The 21,001-nt window shown below is 35.9% G+C and overlaps 2 protein-coding genes across 16 annotated transcripts in view; one reads left to right on the top strand and one right to left on the bottom strand.

Annotated features, from left to right (window-relative positions):
- Positions 1-1,425: 1,425 nt before the first annotated feature.
- LARP7 (La ribonucleoprotein 7, transcriptional regulator) lies at positions 1,426-19,261 on the bottom strand. Of its 6 annotated transcripts, none has more exons than XM_072810417.1 (13): positions 19,030-19,261; positions 13,817-14,017; positions 13,269-13,369; positions 13,114-13,197; positions 12,797-12,961; positions 12,614-12,707; positions 12,188-12,538; positions 11,967-12,111; positions 10,163-10,311; positions 9,491-9,609; positions 6,660-6,819; positions 6,349-6,440; positions 1,426-2,021 (listed from the first exon to the last, which is right to left on the bottom strand). In XM_072810417.1, exons 2-13 carry the CDS (start codon positions 14,013-14,015, stop codon positions 1,941-1,943), a joined length of 1,740 nt encoding a protein of 579 aa, XP_072666518.1. In that variant the 5' UTR covers positions 14,016-14,017; positions 19,030-19,261; the 3' UTR covers positions 1,426-1,940. The 6 variants fall into 6 exon arrangements, with proteins under 6 accessions (XP_072666518.1, XP_072666521.1, XP_072666522.1 ...); XM_072810420.1 differs by having other exon boundaries at positions 12,188-12,535; XM_072810421.1 differs by lacking the exon at positions 19,030-19,261 and adding an exon at positions 18,649-18,856 and having other exon boundaries at positions 12,188-12,535.
- ZGRF1 (zinc finger GRF-type containing 1) overlaps positions 18,921-21,001 on the top strand; it is a 77,226-nt gene continuing 75,145 nt past the window's right edge. For 2 of the 10 annotated variants that reach the window (XM_072810398.1, XM_072810397.1), the window contains exon 1: positions 18,922-19,684. The gene's annotated coding sequence lies outside the window, so the exon portion shown is untranslated. Of the gene's footprint in view, positions 19,685-21,001 lie in introns of all 10 variants that reach the window. The other 8 variants (XM_072810394.1, XM_072810393.1, XM_072810391.1 and 5 more) reach the window with 5 other exon arrangements.

Genomic DNA, 21,001 nt, shown 5'->3' with positions numbered 1-21,001 from the left:
CTATTTATATTGCAACAGAAATAATGGATTTTATAATACTTAAGTACTATAAGATACACATTATTATTTTAGGATATACATTATTATTTGACCATATCCACTGGGTTCAAAATCTAATCAGCTGAATAATGAATTTACTAGTTAAGCCAAGGATATCAAGATTAATTTTAATACATCCATCCAATTTTTGTATAAATCACTTTATTTAAAATACACACTAGGCAGGTATATGTTTGAATGGTTCTTTTTAAAAGTAATTCCAAGAAAAGTTCTTCAAGCATAGGGGGGAAAAAAACCCCTTAAATCATGATAATTTTTTTAAAGCTGTATGCCCAACATGGAGCTTAAAACTCACAACCCTCAGATCTAGAGTCACATGTTCAACCAATTGAGACAGCAAGGTACCCTTGACAATTTTTTTAAAAAAAGATTTATTTGAGAAAGAGAACATGAGTGCAAGAGGGAGAAACTCAAGCAGACTCTTGATACTGATGCAGGTGCTTGATCACATGACCCTGAGATTATGATCTGAGCCAAAATCAGATCTACACAATCAGAAGTTAACCAAACATATCAAATGGGCTCAAGACATAAAATAGCTTTTTGTTTTCCTGGCATCAGCTACATCTTTTGGAGAGCTATAAGCATTTTGATATTGTTATTCAAGAGGCACCTGAGTAGCTCAGTTGGTTAAGTGCCTCCTTTGGCTCACATCTTGGTTCTGGAGTCCTGGGATTCAGCCCAGTTGGGCTCCCTGTTCAGCAGGGAGTCTGCTTCTCCCTCTGCATCTGCTGCTGCCCACTCCTTGTGCTCTGTCAAATAATTAAAATCTTAAAAAAAAAAAAAAAAAGTGAACAAGACTGTATCCCTATTTCCACGAAACTTACCTTCTAGTGATTGTTGTTGCATCTCATGGTAGTGATGTACTGTAGTTTATATAACCATGCTTCTGTTGAACTTGTAGTTGTCTGCTCTTTCTTACTACTATGAGCAATGTGGCAGTTGTCACCCCAACAGTGAGGTAGCCAATCTCCTCAAATCCCTGGCTCCTGAAAGTAGTTTCCTGACTGTAAGTCTTTCCTAATGCATAGAAAGGGCACCAAATCAAAAGTGCACCCAATTTTGGACAAAGCTGATGGAACTGCATATAGTTTATAGCCTAAGGGAATAAACCCCATGGCTGTCCAGAGTACATTTTTGATATTCTGATATGGGATTAAGATGCCATTAATGAATAGGCCCTGTGGGTTCAGTTCTGAGAAGACCTTAAATACTCCAGGTCTGAAATTTTCCTGAATAAAATACACATTTTTGCTTATGGCTGATTTTTAGATTTTTTCCCTCCCCATGTTCACAGAATCTGGTATATGTTATTTTAGACAAAATAAAATGTTTAATTTCATTTATGAGAAACAAACTCAATACTTTTAAAGTTTAACATTTTAATTGGGAACAGTTCATATGGCCCATTTAGTGGAAGCTCAGGTAAGCAAAGTGCAAGAAACAGAATGAAATATCACACATATGTCTCTGTATAAATCAACATGAAAAGATATCCTAGACATTTGAAAAGCAAAGAGCAAATTACAAAATAAGTACAGTGAATCCAATGTCAAACATTTTTTTCTACTATATAGTATTATTTTTGCAAATATTGTTTTTGTAATATAAAAACAACAAAATTAATGATAATGTTGAAAACATTTACTAAATCACTTTGGGGTTGATTTGTGTAAGGTAATTTCAGCAAATAGAATTTTTAATGAAAAGCTGTGGTATACATGTACTTGTCTCAAGAAAGTCTTACAAGGAACAAAAGTATTTCTTCTAATTAACAGAGGTTTCAGAAAAACATTATTTATTACTATAAAATAAAATGTATTTCCTAAGAAAAGTTCAAGTAACCAGTGAAATCTTAAGAGGTGAAGCAAAATTGTTTTTCAATCATATTCAGAAAATCTAATATGTTTACTTGCTTGTTGAGTCTTCGCAAGTCTTATCTTTTCAGCTTTGGTGATTAACTATGGAGAAAGAAATTTAGAAATTAGAATATATTGGACACCTAAAACAAAAAGATAATTAAGAGTAAAAAAACTTCAAAACTATCAGTTTGAATACAATTTTTTTGGAAAGGTGGGGGTGCCTGGGTGGCTCAGTCATTTAAGTATCTATCTGCTTAGTCCAAATCAATTAGAGGGAGAACTATTTAGGTTTATGGTTTATTAAATATAATAGATATTAAATTAAATCTTTAGAATTACTAAAACACTCCCACTATAGTACCACATTACTAATATTTTTTCAATTAAAGATAGCCAATCCATGTTGGCAATTTTTAACCTTTTAGGAGGGTTTGGGACCCATTATTTGTTAGTTGTCTCATATTCCCTTGGGATTCAGTATTAATTACCAATATGAAAAAGAAAAAAAAAAAATTACCAATATGTTTCTTAAAGGATACTCAGTCCTTTGTAAATACATAATAAATGAGAATTCATTATTTGAATGAGACATTTTATTTTGGGCTGAGTGCTACACAAACGTTTGCTTACAAATTTGAAAATTAGAATATTCCAATTAAGGATTTGCTTTTAAGAGTACTTATTATTATTTATTATAGCCTTACATAAAGACTTTAAAAAATTTTTAAAAAAGACTTTACTTTTAATTAATCTATTCACTGAACATGGGGCTCGAAACTCATGACTGAGATCAAGAGTCACACAACACACTACACTGATTGAGCCAGTCACATGCCCCTTTAATATTTTTAAAGGCGGCAAATGAAATGTAGAAAGCAGACATCAATATTTCGATGTCAAAATATTCCAAAAGTTTTTTTTTTAAGATTTTATTTATTTATTCATGAGACACACAGACACACAGACACACACACAGAGAGAGAGAGAGAGAGAGAGAGAGAGAGAGAGGCAGAGGGAGAAGCAGGCTCCATGCAGGAAGCCTGACACGGGATTCGATCCTGGGTCTCCCGAATCACACCCTAGGCTGAAGGTGGCGCTAAACCACTGAGCCACTGGGGCTGCTGAAAAGATTTCTTGATGTAAAATTTTTAATTATATATCCTTGGAAGAAATAAAAATCTTATTCTCTTAAAAATACAGATTCTAATAAAGTATTCACTAGAGTTTCTTTGAGGTGTCTGGTGACTGTGGCTTTGGCAGGAAGTCACTTGATTTATTTTTTAGTTTCTTAAAATGTTTAGTAAAACATTAAAAGTTTACTCAAAATCTAGAGAGTGAGTCAGTCAACAGACTGGCTGGAAGAGTTAAAAATACATGTATTTAAAGAAAAAAAAATTCAAAAGTTGCCCAGGTTACCAAATGATCTGTTTATGACAGAAAACAATAATGGATGGCCACAGTGAGGACCACATTGACCAGCGTCATTTCAAAGGTCTTCGGACTTCAGCAAAGCCAGAATTAAGGCTTGCATCTATGGAAGTAAAGGTTTGGTTACTTTGGAAATGAAAATAGGGGTACCCTGTATTTGTTGTTTTCCTAGGAATTCACTTTAAGATTAAACTAAAAGCTTTTTCATCAGTGAGGTGAGTCAAAAATATAAATATTTATAACTGTTCACAAATTTTGTGAATTCTGTCTTTACTTGCTGAATATCCAAATACCAGTAATTTGTAGAGAAAAGACCATGGTGATAAAAAACATTTCAAATATGTTTTAAAAGCTAATGACAAATGAGAAAAGACAAACTCTGTCTCCAGTAGCTGTTATCTACTCTTACCAAGTGCTCAAAGTGATAGGGAAGACTACAAAGGCTTGGTGTAGCAAGAAGGAGACCCTTTCTGATAGAGATTTCCCTCATCTTACCAATCTTTTGTGGGAGGTCTTACCCACACTTGATTTAAAAAAAATTATTTATTTATTTATTCATGAGAGACACATATACACACACACACAAAGACAGAGACAGAGACACAGGCAGAGGGAGAAGCAGGCTCCCTGTGGGGAGCCCAATGTGGGACTGGATCCTAGGACTCCTGGATCACGCCCTGGGCTGAAGGCAGGTGCCAAACTGCTGAGCCACCCAGGGATTGCCGCCTCACACTTGATTTTTATATGTAAAAATACCAAAAATAGAAAATAACATTTTCCTTCACCTATTCCTCTTTTAATTCCGTATAAACTGAGGCTTAGGAAAATCCCCAGTCTCCTGCCTCATAAGGTGAAAATCAAAAACCAAGATTTATTATCAATGCTTTTCTTTATTCAATTACTGGCCAAGTAATACAATACTACCGTGGAAGGTTGAGGTGTCATATGAAAAAAGTGCCAATGTTATACTTTTGGCTGCTAATAACATTGAACTTCTGTTACTAAGGTACTTACTCCCAGTATTCTAACTGTAACAGCCTCTTTCCCGTCAAGGCTTCTGTACTTTTTGTTGCCTCTGCCTTGAAAGCTGTGCATTTTAAACTCTCCTGCTGGTGTGCTGACTTTCCTAATGTCACTTTCACAGAGTACTTCCCAGACAACCTCACTTGACTTAAAGCTATCTCATGATATCCTTTAATCTGATTTTTCTACATAGTACTTGTCATCACCTGACCTAAACTGTTCATCTATAAACTTCATGAAAACAGGGAATTTTGTTACTCATGGCTCTATGTCCAGTTCCTAGAACAGTGGTCAACACAAAGCACTCAGAAAATATTAATTTAATGATTATCAAAAAAGTAGACTGACATACTAATTACTGTCTTCTCTGAAAAGCCTGTATAATACCCACTTTGTGTGGCACCTTATGTTCATTTTGTGACAGGAGCCAACTATCACAGTTCCTAGGTCCAGCTAGGATCCTCTATTGTTTACAAATCATGCTAAGAGGGCAGCCCGGGTGGCTCAGTGGTTTAGCGCCACCTTCAGCCCAGGGCCTGATCCTGGAGACCCGGGCTAAAGTCCCAAGTCAGGCTCCCTGCATGGAGCCTGCTTCTCCCTCTGCCTTTGTCTCTGCCCCTCCCTCCCCCCAATGAATAAATAAATAAAATCTTAAAAAAAAAATCATGCTAAGAAAATGCTTGGTGGTGCAACAGATAAATGAGATCAGGAAAAAACGTTCCAACTCAATAATAGAGCTATGCATTGTGTTCCAAATGAATTTATAAAACTCCCTAGTCAGTGCTTACTTCCTTGCCTTAAATTTAGTTTACTGAGGTCAGCCCTTTCTGGAAACAAAATGCTTAATTCTTACTTTTAAAAACATATATAACTTACATGAAACTTCACATCAATCAGAAGGATAACTATTATTTACCAAAATGATTTCATTTTAGTTATGAGTTCCGGATCAACAATTTTTTAACATTTAAATAATCTCAGGCAGGCTTTAAAATGAACACCTCATAGACTTGAAAAAGTCTTTAGGGAGGAAGGTAGCCTTCCTACATCTCAGCAAATTAAGTCTGTACTCATGCAAACAGAATTAATAAAGATCAGTAGGAAATCTTCCCTCAATCTCAAATTCCAGTGAATCCTAAGCAATGCAAGGTTGATGAAAAAACACTTGATTTTTATTTGATAAAAACAAAAAAAAGAGAACTGTACAAATAGAACCCCGAAGCAATAAAAATAGGATACAGGAAGTGTGATTTTAAGTGCTAACCAATCATAGAAGAACATATAAGTTTTCAGATTTATATTTTATAACAGACACATTTTAAAATTTTAATAATAGTATTAGTTTTTATGTGCCCTAATTAGTCCTAAGCATGTACTAATCTTTACATGTAATTTGTTTTAATAGAACAAATGTGACAGCTCACAAGCAACAGTAAGCATGATAAATTATTGTTATTTAAAACAAAATTACTGAGAATCTTGCTTTAAGTTGTTTAATTTACGCTTGTTTGTTTCACCTGTTGAGTATTCTAGAGAAAAAGGAATAAAGCTTATCTTTGCTGTAGCAACTATTATGCATAAAGCCTCCCAATCTTATCTGGGGAGGCTCATATCTTTAAAAACTACACTCTTTAAATACATTGGGTTTTACCAATAAGACAATCTTTAAATAATCATTTACTACCAAACCACAAAACACAGCAGCTAGAAATCAATACTGATTAAATTGCCACAACTAGTTACAATAAAAGAATGGAAAACAAGAAAACTCTAAATTGTGTACCCTTACGGGGAAAATAATTCTAATTTCATAGATTTCATGTATGTTAAAATCCAGAAAAACAAATGTTCTGTCGCAATCTACTAAGTCTTTGTTGTGTCTGCATATTATTAACTTTCAGAAAATATTTATCTAAATGTTGAATTTAGGCTATAGAACAATAAGGACGACAACAAAAACCAAAAAATGAATTACCTTCTCAGTGCCTCTTTTCTTTTCACGAGGCTGATTAAGTTTGGCTTGCCTATCTACCAATATCTTCTGCCAATACCTCTGCTCATGGTCACCTTAAAAACAAAAACGATGATCACTGATACATATGAAGAAACATATTCAAGGCATTAATTTCATTTCAATAATAAAACTATAGTTGTCTGATGGCACTTAATACTACTTTTTGTATATTAGAATATGAAAAGAAAACTGGTTTCACTAGCCAAACTCAGAAAATCTAACAGAATCACCCCTAAACAAGAATTTAAAAAGATTATTTTGTGAATTTTTACCAGAAAGGATCTCCAGTTTCCAGCAGTATTTCTTTTTAATTTCTGTACATGCATTTATTACTGCTTGAGCATCTTCAGGAGTTTTAAATCTAGCATGGCACTCTGTGTCTCCTTCTAGCAAATCAACATAAACAACTTCTGAGATTGCTGCCAAAGTATCCTGCATTAGAATTCAGAAAAAATTGAAATAAATAATAAAAATGTTTCATGAGAATTCTAAATTATTCACATGGTTTTGTCAAAATGTAGTATACAAATAAGCCACATACAGTTTGAAACGAGTAACTTTCCTACATTAAACATTTCTTCTAAAATATACACAAATATATTCTTTTAAAGATTTATTTTTAAGTAATCTCTACACCAGACCTGGGGCTCAAACTCAAAACCCTGAGATCAAGAGTCATACACTCCATGGACTGAGCCAGCTAGGCACTCCTAAAACTACACAAATACTCTTAAAAATGGACTTGAACAAACTTGAACTCTATTTGTAACTCTTTTAATTAAGCACAATCCTAAAATATTAATTAGAATGGGAACACTGCACAAGGACAATAGATTTGTAGAACATAATGTACAAAAATTTCTCCCAACCCCCAAATCAAGAAGGTACCAAGGTGCTGTAGCTACAATAGTGAATAAAATTAAAAATTATCCACTCACAATGGATTGGTGGGCACAGTGTTTTCATTCACTTGTACAAAATCACTTATGACTTAAAATGTATGTAAAAGACATTCAGCTTTTTCAAACTCACGAATGGAAAAAACGTTTCTTGGGATTCTACAAAAATCCTAGGTTCTCGAGTAGATCTATGGGAATATCTCACTATAGCTCACATGTTCTGATGACAGGCTTAAACAATCTCCTCTGAACAAGTTGTGGTCACCCAGCAAGGAAAAGTTTAACCTATAATGCCTGCTGTGAGGGCAAATTAACAAGATTCCTGCATTCCTAATCATTTTTTCCCCAGCAAGTTCTGAGGTGTAAACAATGCAATTATGCAGGAATGTTAACATAATTCTTCATTCATCAACTTCCATTCAGAAAGCTAAAGAAATTACTCGAGATTCCCAACCTAAGAAAAGGTATTTTACTCAACTGGCTTCCTTTCATTTTGACCCAAATTTCAAGCCACAAGGAATTTAGGTTACTTTTAGCAGTTGGGTTTTTTTAAAGTCTGAAATACAGAAAAAACTGAGCAATACGTGAAAATATTATTTCATCATAAAATAAGGAAAGCTTATTAGATTTTAATAATGATTAAGCAGTAAAAATCTGTGAAGCCAAGGACTAAATTTTAACTCATCCCTACTTTTAGCATACTGCCTATCTCAAAATATACTTAATTCTTCCCATTTCTCTACATACTTAAGTACTAAATTTAGACATAAAGCAAACCATTAATTGATAGCAAGCTGATGAAATCTGAATGTTAAATGGTAGTATGAAGTTTTGTACTAAATTTAGACATAAAGCAAACCATTAATTGATAGCAAGCTGATGAAATCTGAATGTTAAATGGTAGTATTAAGTTTTATAATCGATTCGATTACTACAATCAAAAGATATTTATGATATATATACATTATAATGTTAGGCAAATCTCCTGAATTAAAAGCCTTCTTAAAATTACAAACTAACCTGGTAATCACAGGGGCAAGTCAGGCAGCACTAACTAAATGCCTTATCAATATTTAAGAATCGAAATTTACGTGTTAGTGATATTTTATAGACTAGAAGCAGGGTTTCAGGTAATGAGTGTTTACAAGATTTATGCAAGTTAAGAAACATGAATGATAGGAGTCTATGCAAAACCAAAACATGAATGTCAGTATAACAATTTTAAATATATTTGCCATACCATATGACATTTTACATAGGAATATGCCACTGAGAAAGAAATATTATTGTTTCGGTACAAAAGGCTGTTAGAGAAAATAAAATTGTAAATAAAAAATGATTGTAAAGTAGATGTTTGTAAACTGTAAAACTATTTGCACACCAATACAAAACTTTTGTGGCTTTTCACAAAAGATTTTAACAGTTTCTCATTTTTGTAACTATCCAACACAAACTGAAAATAACAAAAACATTTAAAATAAAATTTAACAAAAGCTCTTTTCTCCAAAAAAAATCTTGCATTTCTACCAGGAAAAAAATTTCAATTTCCAAAAGGATTAACATACAAAAAGTTTATATTAAGATAAAAAAATGCAATTGATCCCTTTTATATCAAAATAGTTCTAGTTCTGACTTTCTTTAAGTCACAAAATCGTTTAGGAATGTACTGAAAGCTAAGAGCTCTAATAAAAACACAAACTCTCTAGCTTGCTTCAAAAATCTACAACAGTAGATGATTAAAAGTTCAAAATAATTTCAGAGAACTCTAATGCTGATTAAAGTTTTGACAGAAAGTATTTTCTAAAACCCATTTTCTCTGAAAACAGATAAAGTCTAAATAAGGCATATTATAACAATATTTTACCACTTTTATTCTTTTAAGTTATAATGACCACAGTAAGCCTTCATCATTCAACTACACAACAACCATTAAGGGCACCTTGAAAAATAAGAAAAAAGTACAGTTCTATAAAAGGATGTTTAAACTGTACTCAAGTCTGATCTAGTGTACAATTTTAGACTTCAGATTTTGCTTCAAATCAAACACAATAATTATTGTGGAATCAAATCATACAAGTATTTTTCCACAGAGGAATAAATTCTAATTTGATTTGCTTGGTTTTCTATAATGCAAAACATTTTCATACAGGGAAATTTTAAAGAGGAAAGAGTTAACAACTACCCCTGACACACAAAAGCATTACCCTGACTTGTTTCCTGCCAGGTAGAGGCTCAGTGCTAATGATCTTCACAATCACGCCACTCACAAACTGTGGTCCCGCTGCATTAACCTTTTCCTGGGAACAACACTCTTCACTGTTTGCTGTTGATTTGAAAAGGAAAGGCCAGAAATAAGCCTCTTACACTTAATAAGTTAACATAGTAGGCCCATTTTAGAATAACAATGAAGACTTAAGCTGATTTAAATAATTAATTCAAACTTAATTTTAAATTAACTGTAAAATAATTTAGTAAGTTATGTTGCCTGTCCTGCTTATTGCAGATTACCATGAAATAAAATACCGTAACTTATACCACTCTAATTGCAAAGTGTCGTTAGAAAAACATTTGTAAAACCTTAAAAAAACAAACCCCGACCCTTTCCCTTAATCAAATAAAAAAGTACTGAACTTAATAGACACAAAATAAGTAAAAAGATTCTATAAACATGATTAAAATGTGAAAAAATTATACTTTCAACTTTTAAGAATTCAAAATAATATCTTAATATATTAGGATAAGTTACGGATGAGAAATTACAATTTTTGTTACTACAAAACTTGCTTAATTCATAAACTAGGCACTCATTACTAAATCTGATGAAGAATGAAAATTTAATTATGTAATGCTACAAAAACTATCATAGTGCTGTTTACTTTTTTCAGTTTTTATTTCAGATGTAGTAGGTACTCCATTTGTTTCCATTTTTGACTCTGATTTCATTTGGGATATCGTTTTTTTTAAGGAAGCCATGCTGGCCTTTTGCAGTGCTAAATACTCTTTTTTCAAATCCATCCATTCACTCCTGCAATGAAAAGAATGCACTTTTGAAATAGTGAACACAGATGAGCAAAAGTAAATATCTAAATACATACATTCAGTATCTTGTAAGCGCTCCTAACTTTTCCTTCTTTAAACACACACATTCAAATTACTTCTAGAGTTCTAAGCGATCCAGGAAATATGAAAAGGGAAGTTTCCCCTGACCTAACATTTAGATTAAATGTTTTAAATTTTGCAATTCAATTCTTGAGTATGTTTCAAATATTTTTATTTATGAAAATAAAAATTTTGAATTAATTAACTAGTGACAATTAGTCATCTCTGGGAGAATAATTGCAGATTATAATTTAAAGATTATTAGTTAAACTGCTTCCAATTTGGGAGATAACATCCTTTATTATTTACCCGAATCAAAAGGAATTTCTAAGAAGAAAAAAACACCCCATGGAAGCAATTTATTTATTTACATACATTTAACATGTAGATGTTTCTTCAAACAGCTAGAGGTCCTCCAGATAGAAACACAATGCCTCTCCAGGCTCCACAGGAGCACTCATTGTTACTCTAATCTATGCCATCAAACAAGCAGATAGGGGATTTTTTTTTTTTTTTTTTAAAGAGGAGGATATCTTGTGGTAATGGTCTTAGCTGTTATTATTGACATCTGTATACTTCAAAAAAAAAAAAAAAAGTATCCAGACCCACCCAGGATCGTACATTCCCTGAGAGCTGATACATTAGAATAACAAAAACCTCTTGTAATGATTCTCAGAGATAAAAAGGCAAAAGGAATTCAGCAGTTAAGAATAGTATAAATACAAGTGCCCGAAGTCCTTGCCTTTTAACCTTCAAGGGGAAGACAAAACGCTGGGAGAGTACTATTCAGGAAAATTAAGAAAATCTTTCTTCCCAAAGGTATGGAATTTTTTTTTCTTTTAACTTGCCTTCCACCCCTCAAGTGGATTGGACTCCCTTTAACTTTAACATGGAAGTACTTTCTTTGACTTTCAAAATAGTAAGTGCTTCCATGTTTTAGTAGAAGTGAACCCAAATTATTCCTCCGAATGTAATATGGCAAGTTTGTTAATTTTAGAGCCCCGAGGGATTCCCCTTTGCTTTAACATGGGGGTACCTGCTGTGTAAAACAAAAGTAAGTGCTTCCATGTTTCAGTGGAGGTGTCTCCAAGTGGACACGACTTAATTTCTAAGCTTACTTTACAGGTTAAAGAATCTTCACAATTTACGTTTTTCCAAGACTGGGCTCCCCACCACTTAAACGTGGATGTACTTGCTTTGAAACTCAAAAAGTAAGTGCTTCCATGTTTTAGTGATGGTAAGTCTTACTTTTACATTTTAGAAGTTTATAAATATTTAAGACTGCCTCACCGAACTACCTGTCTGGTATACTTACGCTGTATTTTTTTGAGTCTATAAGGAACGCCCTCTACTTTAACATGGAGGCACTTGCTGTGACATGATAAAAATAAGTGCTTCCATGTTTTAGTGTGGTGGTTTCTTTTTAATCCTCAGTCATCCTAAGCCCATAATTTATGCAGATCTTGGCTACATGCCATGACTGTTGCTAATATGCAACTCTGTTCAATACAAATTGGAATTGCACTTTAGCAATGGTGATGGAGGGTGTCCATCTACACCAGAACTCTATTGTCTACCTACTTTGAAAGGACTCTTAATGGTATAACTTCTTCTCCCATCTTGTGCCTCTCTTTGTGTTTTTTCTTATGCTTCCTTTTTGCTTTTAAAAGGGATCCATCTTTCACATCTCCAGTATCCTTTTCCTCTTCAGTAGAGACTTCTAAATCTTAAATGCCAGAAAGGAAAGACATAAGTTTAAGAAAACTTTGATTATACAAGCTCAAGATAAATGTTGTTGATACCTTTGTTTTCTTTGGAAACTTCTAAATCTTCTTTTTTAATGTCTTTCTGAGTCACTTTCTTTACTTTTGACCTGGGAGTTGGGGATTCTGCTTCTTCAGAAATACTTCTCTTTCTCTTTCCTGTTCTAACTATAGGTAGGCTGGATACTTCTTGTCTTTCCCGTTTTTTCTTTTTCTTTGAGGGCGGCTTTTGGGGTTCAGTTATTTCTACCTCTGATCCCTCAGACGTGGTCCTCGATCTTTTCATTTTAGCAACACTCTCCTTATCTGTGTCCGTATTTAACTCTTTGGTCTGGATACTGTCTTCCTTCTTCATTCGGCCTTTCTTCTTCTTCTTCTTTTTCTTTTCTTCTGTAACGATGCTATCATTAGTTTTCATTTTCCTTCAACTACATATGCTTAAGTATTAATATTGAATTAAATTACCTGATACTCTAAGGACAGGAATGGGCTTATTTTTTACTGTCTTAGGAAATACACCAGGTTTTCTTGGTGCTTCTTCTGGTGGGTTGTTGAGAAACTGAAAAATCAATAAATTAAAAACCAATTAAATTGTCACTAAAAGTACTCGCTAATTTTTTTGCTTTTCCTTTTAGGTTCTGGACCTACCTCAATAGCTTTTGCTGCTTGTTCTTTTGTTTCAAATTCCACAAAGGCAAATCCCTTTGGATCTCCAGTAGATTTATAATGTGGTATGCTTATATAAACAACATTGCCACATTTCCCAAATACTCTTTCAATCCAGCTGTGATTAACATTTTTGGGAAGTAATTCCTACAATAAATTAGAAGCAATAGTAAAGTCCTCAAGGTTAATAAATTTTTACAAGTCCTCAAGGTTAATAAATTTTTACTAGTAATATTAAAGTGTTTCTGTCAATTTTGTCTGTGATCACTATCTCTGAGCTTTTTTTTAAAATGGCTTACCACATACACTGTCCGTTCATCCTCATCCTTTGGTCGTTCCCCCAGGGGCTTTTTCCTCCGGATTCTGGTGCCTTCCAAGTCCAGCTTTTAAATGGGTACATGAGGTTAATAAACTAATAATTATGTGATAAAATAAATTGTGTAACAATTCTTACCTCTACAACAGAGGAGCTTTTTAGTGCTCTGGCTATTAATTTTCCATCTGTGGTCAATTTTTTCATTTTGTTGAAAGACACGAGAAGTGATATATCAACATCTAATAGAAATACAAAAGTTAATACATTACAGAATATAATAAAGTAACAAGCCAGGACTTCTGGATAAAATATTAATCACACTCCTAAACTAAGTTTTGGTTTTGGAGTAAATAAAATGCCTTTTATGCATAAAACCCGTAGGAATTAAACCTGTAAGCACATAAGAAAAACCCTGGACTTCTAGGCCCAAAGTAATGCTCAATTTGACCCTGATGTCAAGAGTCTACCTGAGTTGCCAGGAGCTCCACCACAAAAACTAGGATGTTATCAAAGTAACTGAAATCTTGGTCTGAATTTGTTGCATCCTACTAAGTCCTTTAAGGAAATTCGTGTCCTTTATGAGGGTTTTACGTGGGAAAATAAAAGTTGCTCCTGTATATAATATGTGGTGTACCATAATATATATACTACATTGTTACATTTGTTGTACAGTAAAATAAACCTACATCCGTCTCTGGACTTTTCTATTTGCTCTCGAAGAAATCTATCTTTGTGTAGATTTGCATCTCCAAACCAGAAGTCCACTTGCTTAGCAATATCTGCCAGCACTTGTTTAACTCGTGACCGTTTCTTTTTTTCTACTTCTTTTTTCTTTTCAGTGCATTCTTCCATTGCCTTTTCTTGATTTCCACCTTCAGTTTCCATTCCTGTTCATTGAAAAAAAGGTAAATTTATATAGGAAGACTTTCAGATAATTATTAGCCTTTAATTGTCCGAAAGCTTAAGAGACTGTCAGCTGGCAGAGGACAAACTTTGGGGTAACACCTAGCAATCAGTTAAGGAAATTTTCATTTGACCCATCTTCAGTCTCTTAATTGTCACTTTTCATTTTCCTTGTTTTACCTCTGAATCCTAGCTTTACTTTTTGATGCACTTTTACTGCAGGGCCAGATTATCTTCCTATATAGTATGTCTGTATTACACCAAACTACACTTTAACTTTTACACTTTTAATCCAAACTGTCAAAGTGTAAGATTAAGGGATTCAGACATTCTCCATCTCAAACTCCAAGTAAATAATTTATTCCTGATTATTTAAAAAAATTTTTTTTAAAGAACTTATTTTTCAGCAATTTATCCAAAATGTGGCTTGAGTTTACAACCCTCAGGTCAAGACTCCCACGCTCTACTGGCTGAGCCAGCCAGATGCCCCTTAACTGTTTTTCTGTTTAGAAGCGGAACTTAACTGGTAAGCTATAGAAGCGGGTTTTTCTTTTCCAAGGGACCTTTCCCATCCCAGTGTTAAAACCAATCAAGTGTCATTTAGTGCTGAGTAATCCCATTTTTCACCCAAATTCTCCCTTAAACCCATTCTGTCAGGCTTCTCTTTCCACCATTCTAGTGAATTGAAACCCGTGATCTCCATGGACTACTGGAACCCCTCAGGGGCATCTGCAGTTAAACTTCCTTGAAAACCTTTTCTTCATTTGGCTTCTAGGAGAGTTTTCTTAATCTCCTTTACTGGACCATCCTAGTTAGCTCTATCTTTACTTGCTATTCAGTCCTGGGTTTCCATCTTATCTCCACACATATCCTTTCTGAGGGTCTCTGGCTTTAAGCTTTTTAGCTCCATGCTGATGTTTCACAAATCTGTATTTTCTAGAGCTGACTTCTCCCATTTGCTGCCCCCCATTCCATCACTCAATTGCTCATTTGACATCTCCACTTATTTATCTTAAGAGTTTCTCTTATGTAGAATAACAAAAACCCAACTCAAACCTATTTTTTTGCCATGTATTCCCAACTCAGAAGACACTGATCACAACACTGCTGAGAGTAAAATTCTGAAATTCTTTTCCTAATATGCCACAACAAATCTAGGAGCATTTATGTTAGCTCTAACTTTATAAAATATATCCTAAATAAGAATACTTTCTATTTTCACAACCACCTGGTCCACACTATCATGTCTTGCCTACTCTCCTCCAAGAACACTGTAACTTGTGTTTGCTTCTACTCTTCCATTATCAATTCTCCAATCAATCATTATCTTCCATTTTCATCAATTACCATCAATTCTCCAGATAGTAACCAAAACAATCATTTAAATATGTAAATCAGAGCATGCCAATCTCTGGGACAAAATCCTCCAAAGGTTTATCATACTCGAAATCCAAAGCCCTTACTGTGGCCTGCCTGGCACTATTTGATCTGGCCTGGGGATATCTAACTACATTTCTTACAATTCTTTCCAACAGGCTCACTCCAACTATGACATACCATTCCTTAAACATGCTAAGGCCATTCCCACCCCAAGTCCTTTGCTCTTGCTGTTCTCTTCACCCTCCTCCCCACATCTGGAGGGATTACTTCACTGTTCATTCAGGTCTCTATAAATGTCACTTTCTCAAAGAGGCCTTTCACTCAATCTAAAAACATTTCTGTTCTGCCAATCCTAACCCTATCCATTCCATCTGCCACAATTTTGTATCCTTTAAAAAAAAGATTTTATTTATTTATAGATAGAGAATATGAGAGACAGCACAAGCAAGGGGGAAGCAGGGAGTCCCATTGATACGGGCAGGGGCCATCCCAGGACCCTGAGACCACAACCCAACCCAAAGGCAGCCACCCAGGCACCCTACCACTTTATTTCCTTGTATCCTCTTGTTGCTACCTGGAATTACAATTTTATTGTCTGTCTACCCCACTAGAATGCAAAAACTACAAAGGCAGAGACTTAAGCTTAATCACAATCCAACCATTTCTTAAATACTATATTTAAAAGGACCTCCTATTACAAAGTGTTTAGCATTTCAAGTTCTTTTGAAAGGGGGCAGGCTTAAAAAAAAAGGGTAGGATTATAAATAAAATACAAACAGAAGCTATAAATGATCAATACAGGAGGATTCAATGCTAACCTTCTCTTTTGCAAAAACTCCAAATTGTAAAGGACAGACTATCAGCTCTCCAATTCCTTTTGTCAGAACCACTATCTAAGGAAATAGTGGACAGAACTGTAGAAATGCAGAAAGTCCAAATTTTTCCCGAAACCAGATTTTCTCCATCACTCTCATCTCAGAGACCTTCCTTCATTCTCTTTTCTAAGGTTTACTTTCGTGACTTGAAAAACTAAGTTCTAAAACTCTTGCCTAGTGTGCCTAACATTTGTCTGTAATTTGTGATCTTAAGAAACATATCCTGTAGATAATCAAATATATTTTCATACATAAGAGAAAGATACAAGAAGTAACAAGATATGGTATAATTTCACTTCCCAATGCAATGGCTATGAAAATCAAGAAGTCACATAGCAGTACTTTCGTGAGTCTTGATCCTCTGAGTCTACCTTCTCACGTACTTGACAAAATGTAACATTATCGTTATTTTATCATTTACCAATCTGTCACCAAGTCCTACCGATTTAACTTCTGGAATGGTTTTTATTTCCCTCCAATATTTTCCACAAAGAGTATCACTACAATATGGGAACAATTTATAAACCGTTCTAGAAGTCATTCATCCTCCTCATAAGCTGTGTAACTTGTCTAAAACACAGATCTAATTTTTAATTTTAATGTTAAAACTTTTCAACATTAAAAATTCCTTAGTACCTTCTTAGAATATGTAAGTTTAAAAAATTGTTGATGAATCAGTGACATCAAATTGGCTTCTAAACAGGGGCTTTTACACAAACAATAAAGGTACTGTGTAACAATTCCAGTTACTTTAAATATTGTTTTAAATCCTCACAATCACAATTAGGTGGTTCCTTTCAAATTCTTTTTTACAGAGGCTTAAAAATTAAGTGAATTGGCCAAAATCAGCTGGGTAAACATGCTCAGTTAAGTGAACAAGCTCTGGTAAGTCTGACTCCCTTACACTGCCCACCTTTTAGTAGAACCTCTTACAGCCTGTCATGATACATTCTGTATTCTGACCCAGATATTCTTAACCTAAAGTCTATGGAATTTTGGGTGAGTTTCAAACATTCCTATGAATTCTGTGAAATTGATGAAAGATAAATTTTATTATTATTATTATTTTAGATTTTATGTATTTATTCATGAGAAACACAGAGAGAGGCAGAGGAAGAAGCAGACTCCCTGTGGGGAGACCGACCCGGGACTCATTCTGAGGAACCCGGTGTTACCACCTGAGCCAAAGGCAAACGCTCAACCGCTGAGCCACCCAGGTGCCCCAAAAGAGAAATTTTAAACAAAGGAATTTAAATATAAATTAACATAAAATGAATACGTATCAAATATTTTATTTTAGTGAAATTAATCAAGGAATTAGTTAAGTGTTAAAAAACTAGTTCAGGGGACACCTAGGTGGCTCAACGGTTCAGCATCTGCCTTCTGCCTTTGGCTCAGGGTGTGATCCAGGGTCTGGGGGTGGAGTCCCGCATTCGGCTCCCGGCAAGGAGCCTGCTCCCTCTGTCTCTTCCTCTCTCACCGTGTCTCTCATGAATAAATAAAATCTTAAAAAAACAAAACAAAACAAAAGAACTAGTTCTGGAGGGGACACTTGGCTGGCTCAGTCAGTAGAACACGCGACTCAATCCCGGGGTTGAGAGTTCAAGGCCCATATTGGGCATGGGGTCTACTTAAAATAGAGTAAATAAATAATAAATTTTAAAATATTCTATTAAAAAACTAGTTCAAAGGAGAATTAAAAGATCTAAGCAATCAGGAACACTGAAATGAATTTGTTAATAGATGCAAAACTGGTTAGGGCCATAACTACAAAATTGATTAACTACAAGACTTAAGTTCCATTATAATCGTTTCCTACAACTAACACAAATGTAAAATAGCTCAATGATAATGAAAGAGAGAACCTGGAAGAGCCAGCTAGAGAAGACATCCAGTATCTTTTTTCTTGGCCATTTCAAGGTGTTCCACAATTTCCCAGCAAAATCATACGTAAAATGTCTTGACGTGCATGCATCTTCCTAGGATGCTCATCCATAGCCTTTACCATTTTTAGAGGAAACGGTGTCAAAAACGTTAAGTCATTGTTCTACCATGGCTGACCATTCAACGGTACCAGAACACCGTGCCTGTTCTTTCAATTAGTCTTGTCTTTACTTGCCTTATAAACTCCTATTCAATTTTCAAGGCCCACGTTAAATGGCATCTTACTCTCTCCAGCTTTCCACCACCACGTCTCCCCTAATTTATTGCCTCCTCATCTATTTTCCCTCAAGCACATTTATTAACGCATTCAGTACACTCCACTGACATTTATAATTTGTTAGCTCCCTTCCGTAACTGGATTTTTCGATTCTCTGATGACAAAAACTAGAATCCCGAAAATAAGAAAGTGACTTAACTTTAAAAACTTAAGTGCTCACACTCGCTATCGTTTGGCCGCCAACGCTCACATCTACGAGGCCCGGCGATTTCACCTCTGGCTACGGCCCCCCGTCGACACCAGTCCTTTCCCAAGTACGCTGCCCAATACCGGGCGGGCCCCCGATCTCCTAAAGCCGGACGATATGCGCCCCCAATCTCCGAAAACTGGAACTACAAGGGCCGCTGAAGGACCTTTGCGCGTGCGCAGAGGAACAGGACGAGCAAACCGATGGGCTTGTGGGAGGGGACGAAGTGAAAGGGCCGACAGATGATAGAATGGAGCGCGTGACAAAGGACTTAGAAGACTTGAAGCCTCACTCAACCTGAGCGACACGATCTACAGTTTACTTCCAACTTACTCTGTCCAGTTCCCAAAATACTGGGCCGGTGATTTCGTCCTCCAACCTTTCCGTCTCCAGATCCTTATAGAGCTGGTTTCCGCGTCATAGGGTGGGCGACACGCTTCTCCCGTACGCCTCCGAAAAGGCGAGTGCGAGGACGGAGACGGCGCGCCCGGCGCTTGCGTCACGGGCGTGAGCTGGCGCAAGGGGCGGGGCGTCGGGTTACCCGGCTGGCCGAGGAGGCTCACAGACCACGAGAAGTTTTGATTGGCGGTTTGCAAACGTCGGTACTTGTGGGCGGGCTGAGTAGTGGGTCCTGATCCCGTGCGGTCCCGGGTTGATGACGTCACAGCCTTCCGCGGGAGAAATTCGAACGTGTGTTTTACGGACCGGTGAAGTCCTCTGCTTCTCTGGGAGTGAAGGTGGATAGGAAAGGGGATGTGAACGAGAGGCGGCGTCGCAATTTAGGGCAAAGTGTTGAGAGGCTCTATTGCGCCGGAAGCGAACCGTTGCTGGTGCTGTTTGGAACCAGGTGTGGGGAGTGACAGCCTTTCCAGCCTCTGCGTTGCACTTCCGGCATAAGTGTAAGGACCAGAGAGAGTTTTGCTCTTTGTGTTTATCTAGGCCTGACAGAGGGTCAAGTCTCACTGCCATTCGGTTACACAGAATCATGGTAATTATTATCTTGGCAATGAAATGTGGGCTTCTCTGGGTCATTTGGACTGAGCGACTTCTTAACAGGATACTGGGTTTGAGACTCTGGAACTTTTAAATCTGAACTATTTAGGGATTCTAAAGATCTTGCTTGTTCCAAAATAAAAAGACCAAAAACATCTCCTCGTACTTAAACATAAATAAGACTGGTTCATATTTTATGGAGAACACAGAATTTTATATATGAATGTATAAAGCAGCATAGGGACGTATGGGTAATGTCTTTGGGGAGGTAATGTGCACATCTGTGGTTATATAATTATTGCAAACATCTGAGGTATCCCTACCGCTTTTTAAACTTTGCACGTTGAACTTTTACCCGTTGGAGGTGGGTCAACATTTGACGTAGATGATTTTTAGAAAAAAAATTTTTCTTAAAGATTTTATTTATTTATTCATGAGAGACACACACAGAGAGAGAGAGAGAGAGAGAGGCAGAGAGAGACACGGGCAGAGGGAGAAGCAGGCTCCATGCAGGGAGCCCGACGCGGGACTGGATCCGGGATCACGCCCTGAGCGGGAGGCCGAGGTCTACTCAAGGGCTGAACCACTCAGGCGTCCCCAGATTTTTTCTTTTTTTCTTTTTTGTTTTTACTTTTCACTTAAATGCCATGTTGTTAGCTGATACCATTTCAACTATTTAACGGTAAACGGTATTTTAACTCCTTTGTTTTTTTTTTTTTACTCCTTTGAACGTAGGACTTAGGCCTCTTCTAAAGATTTTAGTATTTTATTTTTTAAAGATTTTATTTATTTATTCATGAGAGCACACAGAGAGAGAGGCAGAGATGCGGGCAGAGGGAGAAGCAAGCCCCTTGCATGGAGCCCAACGTGGGACTCGACCCCAGGTCTCCAGGATCACACCCCAGGATCACACACCGCTAAACCGCTGCGCCACCAGGGCTACCCTCCCTTATGCCTCCTATCAGCAACCAGAGCGATCTTTGTAAAACCCAAGTTAGATTATGTAATCTTATTCTTAAAACCCTACCATTTGCACTCCCTTTATAGAAAATTCAAACAACTTGGCATAGCATAGAAGGCCCTCTGACTCCTATTGCTCATTTTTTTCAATCTTCTCTCTCACTCACTATTCATTGTCTTAACTTGACCCCTTAATTGAACTGAATTCCTTGGTCATGCCTTGGTGTGTCTTTCACAGGACCTTATACATTGATTCCTTTTTGGAAATACATTCCTGGCATCTTCTTTTGGTTATGGTTATTTCAGTTTACAGCTTAGACATTACATTCTTAGGGGGAAGCCTTATTTGATT

This window comes from Canis lupus, chromosome 33, assembly GCF_048164855.1.
Source record: "Canis lupus baileyi chromosome 33, mCanLup2.hap1, whole genome shotgun sequence".
NCBI lineage: Eukaryota > Metazoa > Chordata > Mammalia > Carnivora > Canidae > Canis > Canis lupus.
This window is presented reverse-complemented; position numbering and strand designations above follow the sequence as displayed.